Here is a 22,295-nt window from a genome sequence, read left to right as displayed (position 1 = left end):
AGGAATTAGACAGCATTTGCTTACTTGGGGGAGGCATGAGGGTGCTGAGAGCATTGGGAAAGTGGCAGGGGAAGCATTCAAAGTGGTTTTAGCTGCTTTTTGCATGATTTGATCTCTGGCAAGAAGCCTGAGAGCAGCTGCCACAGTGCGTCAGCTCCCTGAAGACCTGAAGTGATCTGTAGGATCATGGTTTGGGAATCTTTAGACCAGGTCACTGGGAAAAGCCATTTAATAATGGAGTTACAAACCCCAGTCAGCGATGGCATACAGCTTTAAGCAAAAACATCCTTTCTAATTACAGCTGTGTTTGCACTCCAGTTAAACACTGACATTTAATAAGTCTCACACAAGAGGGTCCTAAAGAAAAACACTCACTAAATATTTGTTTTAATTTAAATACAGTGTGACTCAGTTTTGGGTAGGTCTCATCACCGCTAACTGGAATTCCCCGCCAGGTCAGGGACCGGTGATGGAAGCGGCAGAGCTCAGCAGAATGCCCCACGGCAGATCCCGCCCAGCGCCTCTCCTTCCCACATGGACTCTCCGTGAGAACAGCTCGGGCTGGGCTGGCTCTGCACTAGCTCATGCTCAAATCCGCATGAAATCATCCCTGAAGAGGCTGCTGGGTACCGGGGGGAGGAATTCCGCCTCTGCCCCAGCCCCCAGGCAGACGCTTCTGCCCTCTCTGTATTCTTCACAGCACAGCAACATGCTGCAAGTATGAAACCTCCTAGATTAATAATGAGAACAGGGCAACGATCTCCCTGGACTGCATCCATTTCATGTGAACTATGAGAACTTGGATTTATTTCAGTAATGGAAAGGAATAAAATGCAAGGAGCAAGAGGAGGTTTTCCACACGGGCGTTCTACATCTCCAAGGAAAGAATGGGGACAAAACCCACGCTGAGACATTTCTGGTGCATGGTGTGGGCCAAATTTCTAAACTTTCAACCTTTTTTGCATTTTCAACTTTGTGCACTTAATAGTATTCCTCTTACTGATTTTACACAGTACTTTTATTGTGCTCTTTTATTATGCTTAGATAAATCTACGTGATTGGCACAGAGCAAACATCCTCACCTCACAGGAGATATGCACTCAGGTTTGAATGCACACACAGTGAAAAAAAAAAACAGACACTGGGGAAAAGTTGGCAGAGTTTTTGGTCACAGTTTTATTTATAAGCCACTATGTCCCAGATGCAAGCCACATGCATCCTATTTCCAGTGGTGTCAGTGTATCAAGCTTAGCCCTAAAATTACTAGGTTAAAGTAAGTATGGGGTATTTGCTTTCCTAAAAAATGATGCATTTATTTAAGGCATTAATAACTCACACACATGAGAAAGAGGAAGGTACTCACCAAGAAAGCACAAGAACTGTTCCATAGGTCCTATCTCTATCACACTGTTTCTCTCCTCTTTTTGCTCTGACTCTTCAGCCGAGGAATTGCCAAGGGTATTCGTTACTCCTCCGGCAGGCTACCAGCTTTGAATGCAAAAGCCTGATGGAGACTGTTTGGAAGATACCTATAATGCACAAAAAGGCCACAGACCGGGTACAGAGAGGTCCAGGCTAACCTGTAGACTCTTTTAATACGGAGTGACTCCAGGCCTGCTGCAACTAGTAAGGTGAGTGGATACACACAAAAAGAATTTCACCAATGACAACTTCTATATGGAACAAATTCTTTTTCCCTTTCTGACACTACAATATGCTGCTTCTTTTACCTTGTTTGATAAGGGTTGCCCCCCCCAAAAAATGTCTGAGACCTACCCCCTATTACTGAGGAGACTATTTTCATAAACAAGAAAAAAAATGAGATAAATCTATTTTAACCACTGCTTTAGTGAAAAGGAAAGACTGGATAGAAAAGTTGACCGTCAAAAATTGCTGCATATGTCAATTTATTGAGAAGCATCAAACAGACAAAAGTAAATGCAATGGGGACTTCAGGATCTTAGAATGGTAAATTTTGAGAAACCAAGGAAATTACTGAGGCTGTCCTCAAACACAGAAATACCTCACTTGAAAAAGGCAAATGTTATTCACACTCCCATTCCAAGCAGGAAGGGAAAAAATGGTAAGGAAAGATTGGAAGCTTGCCCGGATGAATAAACACTTCAAACAGGATATTGAGAGGAAGTCCAGACTCCACAAAGAATGAAAAGATTAATTAGGAAGAAGACAATGTCTCAGGGCTATGAAGTGTTGAAACTGTAAAAGAGGACAGAAGCTCAGCCAAAGGGAATTCAGCCCAGGCAACCCAAAATGAGTTTGCCACGCGTATGAGGATGACTTCTAGAATTTCACTGTGGCTGCTGACTGATTCGGGAGTGCTGGGAGCCAGGCACATGGACAGAAAGACTGGGTGGGAGGGATCCCCTCCCCAGCTCCTCCCAGCCCAGAGTAATTTAGATTTACATCTACACAGCCTACCAATTCATCTAAAGCGATTACTCTAGATGCACCTTTTCTCTCATCAGGTGAAGAGAAAGGAAAGTCCAGTTCCACTGGACTGAAGTGTCTCCCACAGAGCTAAGTGAAGCAGACTGAAGTGCTGTAAATGACACAGACAATTCCAGAAGCAGAGAGGAAAGGTGAAAGACAACCACTGCCTGGCCATTTCTGCCATCACACAAACGACACAGGCCGAGGCAGTCAAGCTGAAAGCCTCGACAGGTCACAGGCTCAGCATGGCGACTGCCAGAGTATTTCTGATGCTCACAGTGGGCTCTGGCTACTCCTCCAAGCAAAAGAATCTGCTGCATCTTCTCCCACTCATTTCCTGCCAAGCAGGAGGCCACAGGGCCCAGAGAAAGTTACTCTAGATAGATATTTCCATAAACATAAGTTATGTCTCTTCTTCACAGTGCGCTATGAAACAAGGGAAATAAAGATGCACTAGTAGCCCCTTTGGAGCAATAGCTTTCTCTACTTTCTCCTCTATTTTATTATAGTTGCAGTACCCATAATATTTCTCTCCACACTTCGCTCCCTTCATAACCAAAACATAACAGTTTGTTAGACAAAGCAGATTTAGAACCATACTCATTTCATCTTTTATCTATCCCTCCATCCATGTACAAAAACACATTCCATAGAAAACTTTTGCTTTACTGGGCTCTCTAAGTATGTACATATATATACTGGGGGGAAGGCCTGATGGTGATGTGGTTAGGAACAGTTCCTTGTCACTAACCAAATCATTCCTGTAATCCTTACCCAACAACAGATGACACAGAACACAATACAAATCTGACTGTCTGATGGAAAAAGTTAACATGGAGTATCATTTTTGGCAAAAGAAGAGTACTTTTGCCAGTGCTAGTTTGGTCAGCTCAACAGGCCCCAAAATAAAGAGATACATTTGCATATTCACTATGCATGTCAACTCAAACTTTTTAAGGATTAAAATGGAAGCTGTACCTGAACTTAAGGATATATGGAAACAGGAGAAATGCAATATCCTAATTGAAAACAAGAATACATCTCATTTCTTTAATGCATTTGAATGCTTTTACGTGAATACAAAACTGACATTAAAGTCCAATGTTGCTGCAGGTGTCAGTCAACTTTCTGTGATTTCTCATTAAATCATATCTCATTTTATTAATTTCTTATTGGACTTGATATTTTCAGATTTTCCTAGAAAAATAACTCCGCAATCAGTCAATCAAAAATATTTTGAAAGACAGTAATTTACAGAGCTTTGTTCCTTTGGGGCCTAGGAGCATGCCTGCCATGACCAAGGTGCATGCATAAAAATTGCTGCAAAGACACAGCCATGCATCAGCTGAACCAATGTGATTGGTGCTCCCAGAAACTCAAAGCCTCAGACACACTCCACTCCCTCCAGGCAGCAGGCTTTGAAACAGGCCATGAAGGTCAATAAATATCTGGTCTCCCCAAGCCTAAGAAAAAAAAAAATAAATTCAAGAATACGACATCCACAAAGCCATACTACCCCAGCTGAAATGGGTTCTCAGACACTGAAACCATTTTGCACTAAGAGCAGCAGAGAAAAGGGAGAACAATTTCAAAATCTACCTTGAATGGCACTCAGAAGTAGACAGTTAAAAAAAAAAGGAAACCACAAAAACATCACACAAATAAAATAAAAACACACATACACTTGTAAATAAACAGCATGTTTTACAATAGCATCAGCTCCTGTGGAAACTGTGGTAAGCAGCCACTGATGGAGCACATTAATGCAATATCAAATGGCAGGAGCCGACAACTGTGTCAGGGCTCGTAAGGAAGCAAAATCAGCTCAGCCTCTTCACCGAGGAAGGACTAGAAAGACATAGTCACAGGCCTTCTGCCTTTGAAGCACTTCACAGGACAGTGCTCCAAGCAGAGCACCTATAGATGGAAAACTTGTGGAGTGGGAGAAGAAAATGCAAAACAATTAGAAGAAACCTGTCATTTCTCTGCCAAATGATTTCCTATGATCCAGCAGGTATCATCTTAACCAAATGAAGTTCAGCTACTTGGTTCTGATAAACTCTAGCCCTGCCAAGGGTGCAAGAAAGATGAAGAAGCTGCAAAAGCAGCTGGTCTTGTGCTAAGAAACACAAGGAGAGGTGGCACAGAGCCACAAACAGCCTCGGAGCTCTGCTGAGTACCATGGGCAAATTACAAAGATTGTTTTACCAGTTCCGGACCTTGGCACCTCAGCAATTACCTACTTGTCCCTGAGCAGTCAAAATTAAGGTCAGACAAAGTGATGAAGGTAGGAGAGCTTGCAAAAGGATAAGAACAAACATAGACCTGGAATTTTCCATACAGGGTACCAGTTCTGAACCTTTCTTCTAGGCTTGGTGCATGACAGAACATATCTGTCAGCATCTCAAATAACTGTGAAGATGATATTGATTTCAATGTATTTCACTGGAAACCTGAGGGAAGGTTAATGATTTGCTTTTATTGTTGTTTCCTTATAAAATTTTGATCTGAACATCTGGAAGGAGTTATCTGTTTTACTTTCATTTTCTCATCCTCTTGTACCTCCTCTAAAAACCAGTGGTGTACAACTCATCTACAGAAATATTTAACAAAAAATGTAAGTTTCACAAAAAGGAGTCCTGCAAAAATATGAACAGAGGAACTAATACAGAAATTTTTCTTCAGGAGTTTTTCCAGGATTCCTTTGAGAGGAACACAACCCAAGTTTTTCTCCTGTGATGAGCAGCACCCTTCTGTAGACATGTTCTGCTCTCCCCATAATATTACTTCATCAAAACTAAAAAGCAGAAAAAAATGTTACTCCCAAAGTCTGTGTATCAGCTCTGTACTAGTCCACTGGTAGTAGGATTTAGTCATGAAACCTGTATAAAATCCAACAGAGAAGTAGATTAAAAATTTCCTAAGACTCGAGCCTATGCATTTAAATTACTGAACTAGAACTAAGAGAGATGATGATAAAGAGTCACATCTAAATAATCCTCAGATATTTCAGCCACTCTAGCAAATATTTGCTGTTTCTATAAATCTCCTCTCAGCACCTGTCAAGAGTACAGCCAGCAACATGGGGAAATAAATACATTCAGCAGGCACAGATTTCCAATAAATCCAGTGAATTTGGGAGCTTACTAATTCCCCTCTACAAGCAAGAAAAAAAATTTACTAAAAACCTTAATCTCCCATGTGCTGATACAGCACTTCCCAACTCCAAATCACACTGAATTTCCCCCAGCTGTCAGCACTGAGCTCAGCAGGGGCATCAGCAGGGGAGCAAGGGCAGGAGCAGGACTTAGGGAGCACAACATTCACTACGCTGAGACTGGAGGTTAATGCTGAGAGACAAGAAGTCATAGTGGGAGGAGGAAAAGGAAGCAACGCATCAAATCAAAGCCACACATTTAAACTGGCTTGTTCTTCCCCTTCTACCCATCCTTTAAACATCCTTTGTTCCTGGGTTGCATCTTTCACCATGTGAAAGGGGGGGCAGTTGTTTGTTTTCTCCAATATTTATTTATTTATTCTGCTGGCATTTTACTCTCCTCAAAACCCTTGCTATTAAAAGATAATGTATTTCTTCAGCTGAGCCCCAGTGTCAAATCTCACACAGGGGACCTGAACTGCTATTTTAAAGCAAGCCATATTCAAGAAAAATCATTAAAAGGAGACACAAATAAGGCCCTGTTGGTGTTTACAACCATGTTGTATTAATGCTACTGTGTCTCCTGCACCTGTAAAGCCTGATACCATTTGTGTCTACAAGCCACTATACTGCCACACAGCCAGAAAGTCTGACAGAGCTGCTAAACCCCAGGAGGAAAAGAAAAAAAATTGAGTAAGCAGGTCTCTGTGTAACAGATAAAAGAAAACCTGAAGGCTGCAAGATTTTTTTACTTTTCCTTAACACCACAGAAGAAAAGCAGTATTTTCTTGGTTGAATTGCACACTCTCATTTCTTCTCTTACTCTGATTTCTCTAGATCTTTATAGAATTATACAATCCTTTAGGTTGGAAAGGACATTTAATATCATCAAATACAAGTGTTAACCTAACACTGCCAAGCTTCCCATTAAACCATGTCCCCAAGCACCCCATCTATACATGTTTTAAATACCTCCAGGGGTGGTGACAAACACTACTCTGGGCAGACTGGCGCAAATGTGGCTACCCTTTTAATGAAGAAATTTTTCCCAATATCCAATCTAAACCTCCCCTGGCACAACTTGAGGCCATTTCCTCTTGTCCTGTCACTTGTCCCTTGGGAGAAGAGACCAACCCTCACCTCCCTACAACCTTTCTTCAGGTAGTTGTAGAGAGTGATGAGGTTCTACCTGAGCCTCCTTTTCTCCAGGTTAAACAAACCCAACTCCCTCAGCTGTTCCTCATATGATTTGTGATTCAAACCCCTCACCAGCTCTGTTGCCCTTCTCTGGACAGCTCCAGCACCTCAATGTCTTTATTGAAGTGACTGGCAGAAATTAAACACAGGATTTGAGGTGTGGCCTCACCAGTGTTGAGTACAGGGGGACGTAGTAGGGAGTACTTCTGCGGGCCACACTATTGCTGATACAGGCCAGGATGCCATCGGCATGCTTGGCCACCAGGGCACACACTGGCTCATGCTCAGCCACTGTTGACCAGCAGCCCCAGGTCCTTTTCTGCTTGGCACCTCTCCACCCACATTCCCTCAGCCTTTAGCGCTGCAAGGGCTTCTTCTGAACCAAGTGCAGGACTCAGCACTTCACTTTTTTGAGCCTCATACAACTGGCCTTGAGCCATCAATCCAGCCTCTCCAGATTCCTCAGAAGAGCTTTCCTACCCTCCAAGACCAACATTCCTGTCCAGCTTGCTGCCATCTGCAAACTCACTAAGGGTGCCCTCAGTCCCCTCATCAAGATCATCAATAAAGATATTAAACAAAACTGGCCCCGATACTGAGCCCTGGGGAACAGCACTGTGGCACAGAACACAGGCACTGATGACATCCCTCTGCAAAAATTACTGGGGAATGGTTGCAGAGTACAGTAATGCCAAAAGTTCCGAGCTACCTCAGAGGAAGGAAAAAAAAATTAATGTGGTCGGAAACAGCCAGTCAGTACTACAGGCTACAGATACAAAACAAATAGAGTGCAGCAAGAGTCAGCTTTTGACCCCCCGTCACTTGTGTATTTGCATCCTTTCCAGTCAACCTTCCTCATTTCACAGCCATCCCACTACAAATACCTTCTGTGTCTGTTCAACATCTCTGCCAAGCTGAGCTCATGCTCTTATCAAAGAAAAACATTTCAAGAGAGTTTAGCTGTTGATTATTCACCTCCAGATCCCAGGAAAGGCTATCGCCAAATTCTCTGTCTGACTCACAGGTTTATTTGAATGCTTTGCACAAGTTTCTTCAGCCAAGGCAATGGAAAAACACTTTGGAAATCCCCAAAGGGTGGGCTTGTGCGCCTCAAATGAAGCTTGGCAGAATTAAAAGGCCTGGTGTGTCCCACATGCCTGCCACCTCCTGTGCCTGGAAGCCCATGGAGATGTATACTTTCACCATTAACTTCCACACACCAAGAAGACCTCCTTGCTTTTTCACACATTTCACACCACAATGTGGTTTGGAGAGAGCATGAGGAGCCCCAGACAAAGGGAAACTGTGGGAGCCTGTGGCCCGTAGGAAGGGGTAAAATGGAATCTCACCAGCGGCAAGATGTAAAACTGTTCAACACGTGCTGGCAGGCCATACCTGGAGCTCCAGAAAAAAGATGGCAGCAACTTGAATAATTTTCACTAAAAACAATCCCAAAACAAAAACAAACCAAAAAACCAACCAACCAAAAAAAAAGAAAAACCCCACACAAACAGTCCCACTGACAGGGAGAAATGCTAAGTGTGCTCCATGGGCCACTTGGGGCTCACAGATGCCACATCAGCTTCTCAACCCCACAGTCCTCCCCTTCCTGAGGGACATCAGACCCACAAAAATGCATCAGAACAGCACTTTTTTGTATTGTGCCACTTAACAGAATAGCACCCAGGATTAACTCAGCCAGGGAAAAACACTATGGTTTATCAGGTCAGGACACTCCCTAGGAAGAAGACAACATGGTTTCCATTATCAAACTGCTTATGGCTTTTAATCCTGTGATAGTTAAAAGCCAAAATATATAAATAATAAAACTAATATGAGGGAAGGAACAAAGCCCTTGAGACAGATACCTCACTGCATGTCTGGACTAAATGTAAAACTGGCACCCTGGCGGCTTTACATCCACTTCACAACCAACCACCGTGACAATGAACCTACATGTGGTAGGAAACAAGCCTCATATGAGATCCTCACATTGTGTTGGGCTGCAGGATGTTAAAAGAGTTAAAAATTAAGGCATGCATGCATTGGTGTGATATTAGTCACTGTGTCACTTGTTCCACCAGTAGCCCATTAGACAGCAAAGGCTGGAAATCAATGAACACAAGCATCCTGTTCTTAATTAAAAAAAAAATATATATATATAAACTTTTTAAATGTGCATGTATGTATAAAAACTCACACTTCTTTTAACAGTTCAAGTTTTTCATTAACGAGTCTTGTTTCATCAAGCAGTAAGAGCACAATCATTTTGACTACATAATTTTACTACAATAATTTACATTACCACCACCCCAAAAAAAGTTTAAAAAAAAAAAAAATCAATGACAAAATCAAGACCAAAACAGCCTATAACTTCAGTTGAGATGATTGTATACATTACAATCCCTCAGACTGAAAGCATTCGATGTGAATTTGGCAACAGCTTTCCCAGTGCATCTCATTTATAAGCTTTGACAGGCCAAGTTCTGCAAGCGAGAGATTTGTTGAAATTTTACTCTTCTAATGTTCCTTCCAGCTGACAACATGGCTACACAAATGAATTCTTTCTCATGTTTATTGGACATACTTCACTTTCAAAGGAGCCAGGTACTGGGAAGTAAATCAATAGGAGCATCAGCTGCCTTCCTCTGGGCATTCCCAACTGGTCTCCAGAATTTCCCATGGAGAGGTAAGGAGTTTACGCCTGACGATACATGGCAATGAAGGAAAACAACCTCAAGAAGCTGACCTCCTCTCACTTGTGTACGCTAAACACAGAGCAAACAAAACAAGAGCCTCAAACAGAAGTATTACTGCTAAAAATACTTTCACTCACCTCAAATAAGATCTCCATGGAATCTTCTACTCTGCACATAGACACTTCTACAGTAATATGGCCTTTTTCCTATTACTACAAACAGAACAGCATAAAAATTTAGCAAACCACATATATATTAAGATTTACATATCATCACTTTCCCATAATTAAAATTGAGTGGTTCAGGACACTATTCTCACTGCAAACCCCTCCTTCACGGATCTTTGATGGAATCCTGCTGCTTTTAGAAAAATACTGGAATTAATATTTAATCATCATTTAAGTAGAACCCATCAGAACAGCAACCACTTTGTTCCCAGGTAATAAGCAACACAAATTCTAATCTGGGGAGCAACTTCGGATTGCCAATACAAAAATAGGTAGCAACAGCAAAAAGGAGGAAATATAAAAAGGAAGGAAGAGGAAATATTAGTACTTTTTTACAAGTGAGGAATTAGGCACAAAAAGTTGCAAGAAAGGATGAAGGCATCATGAAACATACCCTAAATGGAATTTGAATAAGAGGTAAGGAAAAAACATGCAGCCAGGAAGTGGACAAAAGCAATTTTTAAAATATGAATCTCCTACATTTGCAGAGCTCTTTTGCATATGTCACCCATCAAAACAAATGCAGTGCAACAGAGACTAAATGCCTTCAAGCTAAGCTAATTATCTCTACCTGTAGCATCCCATGGATAAATTCTGCATTACTGACTATAAAATAGAATAAATTTAAAAAGAACAGCACTGTTATGGTAAGCATCACCACGCTGAAACACTGCACTGAATTCACTGCTATACTAAACTCAAAATTGGTTCAAAGGGGGAGGGGACGTGTCCCCAATGAGGAAAAATAACAGCTGAAGTAGACTTTTTTATTCATAGAGATTTCAATGCATTGCCTACAGGCACTCTGCATCATAGAATCAGTAAACTACGGAAAATAAGTGTTGCAACCAAAGTTTATTTAAAAAGAAAGCTTTCTGTTTTCCAAAGTACTAGGCCATTCAAGAGGTTTCACCTTTTCTCTCCCTCCACTGTCCTGCAGATTATTCAGAATAAAGTAAATTTCAAGCCTTATTAACAGTAACTCTTCTGATCATGTTTTCTTGTTCTTAGTCTATATTAACTTTAGAAAAATTGTTGAAGGTTCGTTTTCTTTTCTGAAGCTGCTTTGAATGCGGCACAGGTCTCAAAGAAGATAAGCTGCTTTATCTCATTTTTCCAGGCACTGAAAAGAATAAGGACAAAAAAGCTGACAGGACATATCTGGGTAAATTATGTACACTCCCACCACACACCACTTGGAAACAAGCAGAATCTGGCCATGGAAACATTCATCAGTACTTCATTTAATAGCATTAAAACACCATTCCTTTAAAAAAAAGGGAAGGAGAAGAGACAGTGCTCAATGATAACACTGTTAATATATGAAGCTGCATAATCTTACCACGGTCACAGTCAACACAGACATCTAAACACTGCACATTCATATGCATGGGGACTCCATTTACTATATAATTTGTCTTTAGCCTAGAGATTCAAAGCTTCGCTTAGAAATAAATGAAGAGTAATGACTTCTCGTGAACTTTCCCTAATTTGTAGCCAGTTAATTTCCTCCTCCTGGTGAAAGTCTGTTGTATACCACACATCCTGCTTCAGGCTATCGCTGAGATGGGAAAACTGTGATTCCTTTCTTCCTATCAAAGATTTTAAAACCAGGAAATACATCCGTTATGAATTTTTAAAGAATAAAACAAATATTAAAGACATTAGCAGAATGCTGGAAGAAAATTCCCAAGACTATAATTATACATATGAGGAAAGGAACATTTAAAAATATATTAACAAATACAATGCTTTCAAATTTATCAGGAAACAGTGATAGAATTAACACCACAGACAGCTGAACAGCATTCCAAAAAAAAAAGTCAACAATTCAGCGTGTGAAGGAAAAGTTGGCACAAGTAAAATACACTCAAAATCGAGTTTTTTGTTGCAGACTGCATGAAGGCAAGAATGCTGTAGTCCCAAAGGAGACCTGACCCCATTCTCCCTCTTCCATCCTTCCCTTGGTGGGTGGGAGAGTTCTTCATTAATACACAATTCTACAAAAGGTCTTTAAAGGTCCTGCAATTTAAATGTAGCTTCCAGAAACTATCTTGAAATCAGGACAGTTCATTAACTAGCCTGATATGCATAACTTCTTCATAGTTACTCACACAAAAAATACTATCAGTTCTTCACAAGCCCATTGAGAAAAACCGGAACAACCTGGAATTTAAGCCCCATGGCCTCAGCCTGGGAAGCTTGGCAAGAGAAGGCACAACAGTGATTCACACTTCAGTTTCTTACTTCCCAATACAGAGCTTCTCACTGGGAAGACTCCCAGAGCATTTTACAAGCAAACTATCAGTACCAACCCCATTCATCATTGAAACACGGTTCTTTGCATCAAGTCAGAAGTTCAGGAGAAGGAAGGTGACTGCAGCACCACAGAGGTGAGACTCAAAGGAGAGATCAGGAGAGCAGCACTCCCCTCCTCACACTGGGCCCGGCCCCATCAGATGAGATTTGAACAGGATAACTGCTGCTGGCAGGTTCAAGCTATCTTTCATTGACAAGTGGTCATAAGCACAAAGGGAGAGGCTCCACATGGAGCCATCCTCAGCACTGGCTTTTGGAGTCTGAGGTTACTACATAGAACAGCCTCCCACTGAACTGATCATAACACTCAAGAAATCAGGGCACACACTCCTGTAAAGGATAGATTACTACAGCTATGCTTAACTTCACACCCTATGGCATAGCTTCTGCAAGGGAAGGACAGACACTTACCCTGACACGTTATAAAATGAGCCTCCTCCTACACAAAGAGCTAAAGCAATTTATCTCCTACATACAGAGCTACAACACACACTTCAAAATTCAAAAAGTGAGCTAAATGGTTGAGGACAACCCTCCCAGCATACATTATACAGGACCACAGACCTGTTCAGGCTGGAAGCAACCTCAAGAGGTCAGTTTCAGCCGCCTGCTGAAAGCAAAGTCATCCATTGGATCAGTTTGCTCAGGTCTGGGCAAGACCCAGCTGGGTCTTGAAAACCTCAAGGGGTGCAGATGGCAGTCTCCCTGCGCTTGCTGAGCTCTCAAGTAATCCATGACACTCTGTGGCCCAAGAGAGACTTCTTGCCCTCCCTGAATTCCTTCACTACAAGTACAGAAGCTTGTGAGATCTCACTGATGAAAAGGGAAGTGCACAAGGCACAAGTATCTCAACCTTACCTGTGCCCACTGCTGCCTGTCCCACTCAGCAGCAGATCCACACTTTCCTCATTCAGTCTTTTCCTATGAGTGCAAGTGGTAGAAACTGTGCTGCAGCCCTTTTCACTTGTACCCACCAACACCAGCAGAGTTTTTGTAACACCAGCCCCTGGACAACGTTTCCAAGTTCCTCTTTTACTGCTTCCTCCTCTATTTTGGACTGGTGCTCTATCATGTGCTTCCTGCCTAGCCAGTCTGATCTACCAGTACATCCTTTTGTTTTCTAAGTAAGGACTGCTCCTGCACTTCCAACGGATTGTCCTTCAAGACCTGTCGAGCTTTCATGAACTCCTATGTGTTTTAGAGCTTCAGTGTTTCCTGGTACCAGTTGCCTGAATAAGCTGAATCCTGCCTTCCTCAAGTCCAGAGTCTGTCACTCTTTGTGAAACCTTGTGCTTCTCATGCCCCTAACAACCTTGAACTCCTCTATTTCATGGTGGCTACAGCCAAGGCTGCCATTATGACTCTCTCAATCACATCTGCCAACTTTGTGCATAGCAGATGCAATCAGATGTCACATCCATTTGACCCTTCCAAGGTCTGTATCAAGAAGTTAAACATGATATCCTCAAAAAATGCCCTGGCTAATTTGCAGCCAACCATACCACTCTTCCAGCAGATGTCAAAGACCTTCAAGTCACTCAAAAGACCCACAAGTTGTGAGACAGAGACCCCCTCAAATTTTCTAAAGACTTGGTCTGTTTCCTCCTTACTATCAGGTGAGCTATTAGAAACACCTAACACAATGTCCTTTTTACTCACCTATCCCAGATCATGACCCACAAGCTCCCTGCCTGCCTGTTATCTGTCCCACAGAAGAGCGCCATACATTCGAAGTGCTCCTTCACTTGCAGGAGTGAAACTCCCTCAATCGTCCCTTTCCTCTCTGTCCTCAAGAACCTGCATCTGTTCTCCACAGCACCACAGTCCAGCACTGGCAGTGTCACAGCTGTCACCACACACGCAATGATGCTTCCCAGGCTGCATGTATTTCTGCAGGTGACACTTCTCTTTCTTACACCAACACTCTCCTTACCAGGCTCACCATCTGGCTGGACCGTACAATTTTGCTCCACATTGTCAGGTGGGAATACAACACCGAGTGATCACAAGAGCCCTGCTGTACTATGGCAAACAACACTCCCTGCCCCAGAGAGCTGGCAAAACTGGCTAGGAAGGGGAAAGGCATGATCACCTCTGCACCATAAGGGGACACAGAAGAATGGGAGATCAAGACAAACAGGAAGTTTATAGCAGTGTGCCTTAACCACAAAACTGTTCTTTCTGCCTCTGGCATAACTGTCTAGCAATCTGTGACTGCACAAGGTATCTAGGAGCTGCCTGAGGAGCATTTATAATCCCACTTTCTAAATGAGCTTTGCTCTATCTGCTTTAGCTCCCTCTGGTTACCCACTTTAATATTCAGCCCATGTCTGACTGTGGTCTTCGGTGACAAGGAAGTAACAGAACAGCTACACTGCACATCACATACTTCAGGCCTCATCTTTGATCCTAGGAAGCACTCCATACAGAGGACTTTCCTACTGATCACTGTATGGTGAGAGGTGTTTCAATGTGAGAAAACCAGGGGCACATTACCCACTGCAGTGGCCTGCGTTTTTAACTCTAAGAGCTTTTGACATGCACTCACCTAAACAGCTGCTGTGGGTTAGGTTTTAATATCTCTCCCACCCTCCTCCTCCTTTCTTGCCTGTTACCACTTGCCAGACCAGCAAGCCAAGCCCTGGAAGCAGCTGCATGTGTCCATCAACACCAGCTGCTCTTCAAGCTAAAGACACTGGACGCTGAAGCAGCTTAGATGCACTCCCAAGCCCTGGTCTCTCTGCAATGACCCTGGGAGAGGGGTATAACAACCAGCAGCACCTAGCAGGTTCTAAATCAACATTGGTTGGTTGGCATTCCCAGGGATGGTACCACCACTCAAGCCACTTGCGTCAGTTTGGAGCAGAATGCCCACTAAAGAGAAAAGCACAAAAATATTATGCTTAGCTGTTGATTCTCTTCAAAGCTCTTACTGTATACAATGAACAACCATTTAGGAAGTCACTTCCACTAGTACATAAAAAAAAAAACCACTACCATTCAATTCTGTAGTACATTTCCCATTTTTAGAGCGTGTGTTGACATTGCTACCTTGTTAAGCACATCTGAAAAATGTTCTTTCAGCAGCTCCCAAAGCCTAGAGTATACAAAAAAAATCACTTGTTACTATTTTAATGTAACACAGGAATGCACCAAACCAACATTCACTCTGCTACAATAACTAAATACACGTAATTACTTGTTAGGAAAAAATGCTTAGCTGAGTAGCACAAATACTGAAATGCACTCTTCGCACACAGGGCACTGATGTCACTGCTGACTAAAGTTCTTGTTCAGACACTTTTGATTTCTGGGGTGTTGTGAGGGTTTTTTTGAACCCAAACTTGTCTACATTTTCTGAGTTGGTACTACTTAATGTGGGGACAAATAGTAAAGTGAAGAGGCAATAGTGGCATGGTTATTTTTAGCAATTAGCATTTACCTTAAAACAATCCTAGGTATAAAATCCAAACCAAAACACTACATTTGAGCTAATACACAGAAACCCAAGTGGAGAAACCAGTTGTGAATACATATCACGGAACACAGACTGACAACCCTACAGCTAACTGAAGAACTGTGACTATCACTTCTTTTGTCATTGCAGTGGAATGAACTCTTACAGCTAAGATTCTTGCTTTCATACCACACTGCACATTACACAAGTTGTGCAATAAGGACATTCCAACTTCGCATTATTTTTTCTTATTATAGAAGGTACAGTGTGCCCCTCTACAAATCACAGTAATTGTTCAACAGTATTCAAATCAGCTGTAACAGAAAAGTAAATTTTTTTCCTTTACCTAATCACATAGTTTTATAGTAAAAGCTCGGCTATTCCTTTGCTAATGCTGCAGTATTTTTATCTAAACCAAGATCATCAACAGAAAATTGATTTGTTATTGAAGGAAATGGACAGACTACTAACTTTTGCAAGCTAAAAGCCTCAAACAAAAAAAAAAAAAAATCCTCAGTGTCTTACTTATCTGTTCCATATTTACATCATAAACAACATAAACACACATAAGCTGATTCCAGGACTGTGATTAAATTTGACCAGAAAGGTCATATTCATCCTCTTCTAGTGTAAGGAAAGAAGCTCAGGATCTCTGCTACTATAAGGATGACAAATCTTTTATCAAGTCTTAAGAGTTCCTGAGAAAGTGTCATTTTCCCACATCTCTGTGGGTGACACTTCCAAATCTTGTTCAGTTAAGAAGTAAGAGCCTCTGGTGCTTTAACTTACATGACAGCTTGGAGCTGCAGGTACATCAACCTTTTGCTTTTTGTTCCAGTAATTTTTCACTCCTGTGACCCTGAGCACTCACCTATTTCCACCCCAACACCTTATTTACCTCCAATGGAGACAAAAAAACAACCCTACCTACACACAGCATCTAACAAGATATTTGGAGAAAGAATAAAAGCAGAGGAAAGCTGTCAACCATCCTATATTCCAAAATTAATGTATGGGAGGGTGAAGGAGATGGGGAAGCGATGTAAAAAAAACTGCACAAACAAAACAAAAACAAAAAAAGAAAGCAATAACCAATCAAAAAAACAAAACAAAAGAAAAACACATACGCACACAACCCACCAAACATTGCCAGCTGCTGCTTTGAAGAGGAAGGGCAGAGGGAAGGAGGAGCCTTTGATACTCTACTCCACCCTCAGATTTCTGGATGCTATTGTGCAGCTGCTGGATGTCACATCTGGTAGCAATATACTAACACACACCACCCAGCTTTATCTCTCCTTGTTAGCGAGCACACCCACCCCATCATGAAAATGTCAACAGAACAGCAAGAGATCTGTGTCCACGTGGAAAGGAACTGGCACAAGAGAAGCCACACTGATAAGAACAGAGGAAACATTTGGAAAACCAAGCCCAAAAATCAACCTTCCCCCGCAATCTAAGCCACATGTACTGCATCCATCACATCAGTATGAAACCTTGAACCTTATTTGATTACAGTTCCTGGCAACGCTAACGATGTCCTGGCAACTATTATAAGTGTCTCCTGTCTCCAGCTCGCCAGGAAATGAGGTGCCACTGGGGTTGCTATTGTGTGGGACAGAGTGAGGGCAGCAGAAGTTCCAGCGTACGTGTGAATACTGACAGAGTAGGAAGCCTCACAAAGAGCATGTCAGTAGGTGCAGCATATACTCCACTTTCTGCCGGACTAGCTCAGGAATCCCAGTCATAGCCTTCAGGGATTTCCAGAGGTTTGGCTCTAAATACCTTCACGGGCCACACAGATACTCCTGGGAAAATGCAGCTGTCACCACTGAAGGCAACAAGAGTCAACGAACAAATAGTTCATATTCCCCACAGCAACATAGCAAATGAGAAACAAAACTGGGACTGAAAAACAAAAGCTTCACAATGGACTGTCCTCAGAGCCTCTTATCTGTGATATTTAATTTTAAGATTCTGGGAAGGCTATACCTTTTCCCATAAAACCACACAAATGCAATTCCCGTGACTGGGCATAGACTAGACCTTGTCTTACAACCTAAAATATTTTCAAAGTGAGGAGAAAAAGTGCTCAAAGACATTTATACGTTGAATCTCTAGCTTTTTTGGAAATACGAGAAAAATATCTACCTCCATTTTTAATTACATTATCATTACAGGATTTTATTTTGTCAAGACAACTGATGGTAGGAAGGAAGAAGTTTTATGCCTATCTCTGTCTCAAGTTACATCAAATCTCTAAAATTCCACTAATAGAATTACTTAAAACAAGGACAAGTTTTTTTCAAAATTAAAGGCCATGTGCTTCCTTTCTCACTCTCCAGACATTAATTGCTCTCAGAAGACAGAATATGGACTTTAGGTCCATAAAGTAATTTTTTCATCCTCTTAAAACTCTGCCAGGAGAGACTTACAGAGGCCAACAGAGGAAACATCAACAGATTCTACAGGCAATTTTACATTTAACTGTCATATTTAAAACCACACACACTATTATTTTTTTTCAACTGCTGTTACTTTAGAAAAATAAATAACCACCTATTCACATGCAGGAAGTGTAATCAACACACACTATCACCTTGTCCCATTAACTAAAACTGTCTAAGTTGTCATTACAACCTCTGATAAAATCCGTTTTGATAGACACTCTGACTCGCCTTGTGAATGAGAGTAAATGTTACCCAGTATTTCATTAGGCTGATAGCAGCACCTCTTTGAATAACCATGTATGCAGATCATTTGCCAGAAACTGAAAAAAATTAAACTGCATATTTTTATTAAACTGCATATTTCCAGAAGGCCTATACAAATGCTGGAGGAACGTTAGAAGTCTTAAAATTTTTAGGACGAGGGCTACCTATTTAAATTGCTTTGCAGACCTAACAACCGCGAGCATCTATCAGAAGACCAAAGTAACTTGGGCTAAGCAAAGTGTTTCTTAAATATCTTCAAGAATGCTGCAACGTTTAAATTCCCAAAAGTCTACTCAGAAGTTTAGTGCACAATGAAAACAACTGCCTACAAATCATGTAGATAATATTAAAAAAATAAATAATGTAGTTTCTTCCCAAAATGAGAATGCTGAGGTCTCCTGTCAACACACAGACATTGCATTTCAGTGTGCCAAGATGCAATGTCTGCAGTCTTCCAGAACTGGAAGAAGCCAATGCCATTAACTTCTTAATAGTGCAATGTACTGATTTACTACAGTTCCTGTTTTGCTTCTACCAAAGACACCTACCCTTACAAGCCAGGGCAGTTATGTATTAAAATACCTACGAGATTTACATGAGGAAGCTTTCTGCCCCTTCAGCAGGTCTCTCTCAGAAGGGAGGCCTTGGGTACAAACAACTATTTTACTCTAAGCACAGAAATGTGAGTAAAATGCTTGCCAAGGCATAAAAGAATATGTGACTAAATATTTTCTGCTTGCTGAAAGAAGAGAAATAAGAATTACGCTTCCAAGGACAACATTTCCTCATAAAGCCAGGGCAAAGCCAGCAAGGCCAGTGCAGCATCTCAGCAGGCCTTTTCCCTCTCCTCTAACCATGACCAGCTGCATCTGACAGCCAAAGTATTTACTTCAGTATCACTAGAGTAATTATATTAGCAGGATTACATCATGAGCTGGGCATCATAATAACGCAGGCTATTTTCTTTCCCCCCACAGCTATAACTGTCCTCTAATTTTAACAGGTAACACTGAAAATGATCAGAGGTTTGCAAACGCAGTCTAGCAAACAAATTCAAATTTAAATTAGAACATGTTAAGAAATCAGACAGTTATGGAATAAGCAAGCACCAAGACAAAGCATTCAGTACCCAGGAAGACATTCAGTAAATAGCACCCTGAGCCCCATCCCCTGCACAGCAGACACTTAGTAATGATCAAGCCTGAAAGCCCTAAAGTGCTAATATTTTTCCTAGGAGACATTTTAACTACTCTGGAGTCCTATAAACCTGATGGTTTTGGACCTGTTAAAATCTCTCAATTCTCAACTCAAGTGCCAGTCAGTGGATCTCTGTGGTGAGACTACAGACACAAAAGGGCATGCACACTACAACAGCTGGCTTGGAAAGGACTAACAAGTTATAAAAGCATGAACGAGAGGTCTCATCTCAGATTGGTGTCTTCAATGGAGTAACAAGCACAAAGGAAACCCATGATGAATGCCAGTATCAGATTATTTTGAGAAGCCAAAGAGAAACTACAGCAATGCAACACACTACTGACAGGGGTGATCCTCAAAAGAGTTAAAAGATACTAGCCCTGCATTCATCCTATCCCTGCATACAGTCAGAGATCATAGAATCATAAAATGGTTTGGGTTGGAAGGGATCTTAAAGATCATCTGATTCCAACACCACTACTATGGGCAGGGACACCTTTCACTAGACCAGGTTGCTCAGTCTCATCCAACCTGGCCTCAAACACTTACAGAGATGGAGTATCCACAGCTTCTCTGGGCAACCTATTTCAGTGTCTCACCACCTTCACAGTAAAGAATTTTTTCCTAATATCTAATCTAAACCTACTCTCTTACAGTTTGAATCCATTCCTCTTTGTCCTGTTGCTACCTACTCTTCTAAAAGTCCCTTTCCATCTTTTTTGTAGTCTCCCTTCAGGTACTGGAAAGCTACAATAAGTTCTCTTTTCCAGGCTGAAAAATCGCAATCCTCTCAGGCTTTCCTTGTATGAGAAATGTTCTATCCCTCTGATCATCTTGGCAGCCTTCTCTGGACTCACTCCAACAGGCCCATGTCCTCCCTGTGCTTGGCAGCACAGAGCTGGATGCAGCACTGCAGGTGGAAGCAGAGAGGCACCAGGGCAGAGGGGCAGAATTACCTCCTTCACCCTGCTGGTCACATTTTGATGCAGCCCAGGACATGACTGACTGTCTGGGCTGCAAGTGCACATCACCAGGTCATGTCCAGTCTCTCATCCACCAGTGGCCCCAAAGCTCTTTGGAAACCGAATCTCCCAGCACAGTCCTGAACTGCCTCTTACAAAGCTACTCCAGCTTTCATGGGATGGGTGTCACAGGTTACTTTGCTTCACGCAACGGTGTTGAGCAGCACCACTGATGGCAGTCAACCCACCTGTACCCAAGGCTGGATGTAATGACAAAGGATGGAGGTGCACTCCTTGCCCTTGAGCTCCAAGACACTTTGTCAGTGCCAGGGTACAGTGGGAAAGCAGGGTGACTGAACAGAGTTGCCTGCACCTCTGGAAAAGGAAGCACAGGCCTCCATCCACATCTGTAAGAGCCAAGGCAAAGCCTGCCTGGGAGTGGCACTAACACAGACAGGCATATGAAATAATTCAAGCAGCATCACCAACCTGGATAAGTGTTAAATCTTCTGTTTCAGAAGAACAGTTTTTCCCTAGACACTGAAACAGTCACCTCTCTCAAGTAACAAAACTTCATTAACTTAAAAATGGCTGAGCACATATGGCATAAATTAATCCAGAACAGGGCTAAACTACACCCACAGACCAAGAAAGCTGTACTTACTGAATCTTTACTGCAGTACAAAAATGGTGGTGGCAATTAGATTTTGGAACAATATACTCACATTTATTCCTTCAAAAAGAGAAAAATTACACACATGACACTAAAAAGGCAGTGCCATCACTATCTTCATTCCAAATCACTAGTCTAAGGATTATAAAAGAAGTCTTTTCAGGCTGAACTTTGACACAAGTTCTCAACATGAGACAGCATCCCTATCTTTGAAAGGTTAGTGAATTTGGCCAAAAGTGAGGGGAAATGGCTTGTGTACATGATGTTCACTTGAAAAACTTTATTTTACTTTCCAAAGAAAATATAAGCATTTGCATGAAATTAGAGCTGGTCGATCTTTATGTACTTTCATAAATGTGTTTACAGCATGTGGGTTCTTTGTATTTTATCCTTAAACAAAAGGTATACAATCCATGGGGAGTGGGACAGAATTTATGTCTAAGACACTGAACCTGCAGAAGCTACTGCTATTTTTTCAGCCCTCTGCATGATGAATCTGTTTCACTGTTTTCTTGACAGTTACTTGCATTTGCACCCGATGCATCAGCACAGGACAACTCCTTGAGATTGTTCTAACGCAGCTAATCCCAAACAAGGGGTCATGACCCCCATGAAGGGTCACAGCAGTTATGACTGGGGTCATGAGCCCAACAGAAGAACACTTGTTTGTAAGGATATCTGGATCACAAAACCAACAAAAAGCAAAGCTCATAACTGGAAGGCTTTGAAGCAGCTGATGTAAGAATGCATTGAAGGCAGGCTTTGCGTGACAGTCTTACCTGATATCAAAGCAAGAGAAATGCTAACTGTGCTTAAGTGGTTATTAATAATGAATATTTGGTGTTTTATCTGCATTACTGTAGCAGTGATGGTGTTAAATTTTAAACTACTCAATTCAGTAATGAACTTTAAAAAGCCAGAAGTAAAACACATTATATCCACAATCACAGAAGAGAAGCCAGCTGGCAACTGCCAAAATTCACTGAGAGGAGCTCCAGAAACCTCACAATCTAGTAATTTCAAATAAAAAGAAGTCTTGTTTAATTTAAATATTGTTACTCAAAGCCAAAGATGTATTCCAAGTGAGGCACTTTTACAACTTGACAAAAATCTCCATCAAGTCCAGAAAAAACAAACTTTTCCAGAGAGTTCATCCAAGCTAGAGGAGAAATTTCAACCTACACTGCTCCTCTTATTCATTTCATTGCCATTTAGGCAGCCTCCTGGCTACTCCTACATTGT

General features: G+C 41.7%; 1 protein-coding gene across 15 annotated transcripts in view; it reads right to left on the bottom strand.

Annotated features, from left to right (window-relative positions):
• Positions 1–22,295, bottom strand: part of LOC108445837 — a 252,214-nt gene that overhangs the window by 186,694 nt on the left and 43,225 nt on the right. For 4 of the 15 annotated variants that reach the window (XM_017730704.1, XM_017730711.1, XM_017730703.1 and 1 more), the window contains exon 3: positions 9,642–9,716. The exons of 9 other annotated variants lie outside the window; for them this stretch is intronic. In XM_017730704.1, the coding sequence (XP_017586193.1) occupies positions 9,642–9,680 (39 nt within the window). In that variant the 5' untranslated portion in view covers positions 9,681–9,716. Of the gene's footprint in view, positions 1–9,641; positions 9,717–12,908; positions 13,003–22,295 lie in introns of those variants that run through there. 2 more of the 15 variants (XM_017730708.1, XM_017730710.1) reach the window with 2 other exon arrangements.

The sequence above is a fragment of the Corvus brachyrhynchos genome, unplaced genomic scaffold (assembly GCF_000691975.1).
Source record: "Corvus brachyrhynchos isolate BGI_N302 unplaced genomic scaffold, ASM69197v1 scaffold43, whole genome shotgun sequence".
Lineage (NCBI taxonomy): Eukaryota > Metazoa > Chordata > Aves > Passeriformes > Corvidae > Corvus > Corvus brachyrhynchos.
Note: the sequence above shows the minus strand (reverse complement) of the source record. Positions and strands in the feature narration are given on the sequence as shown.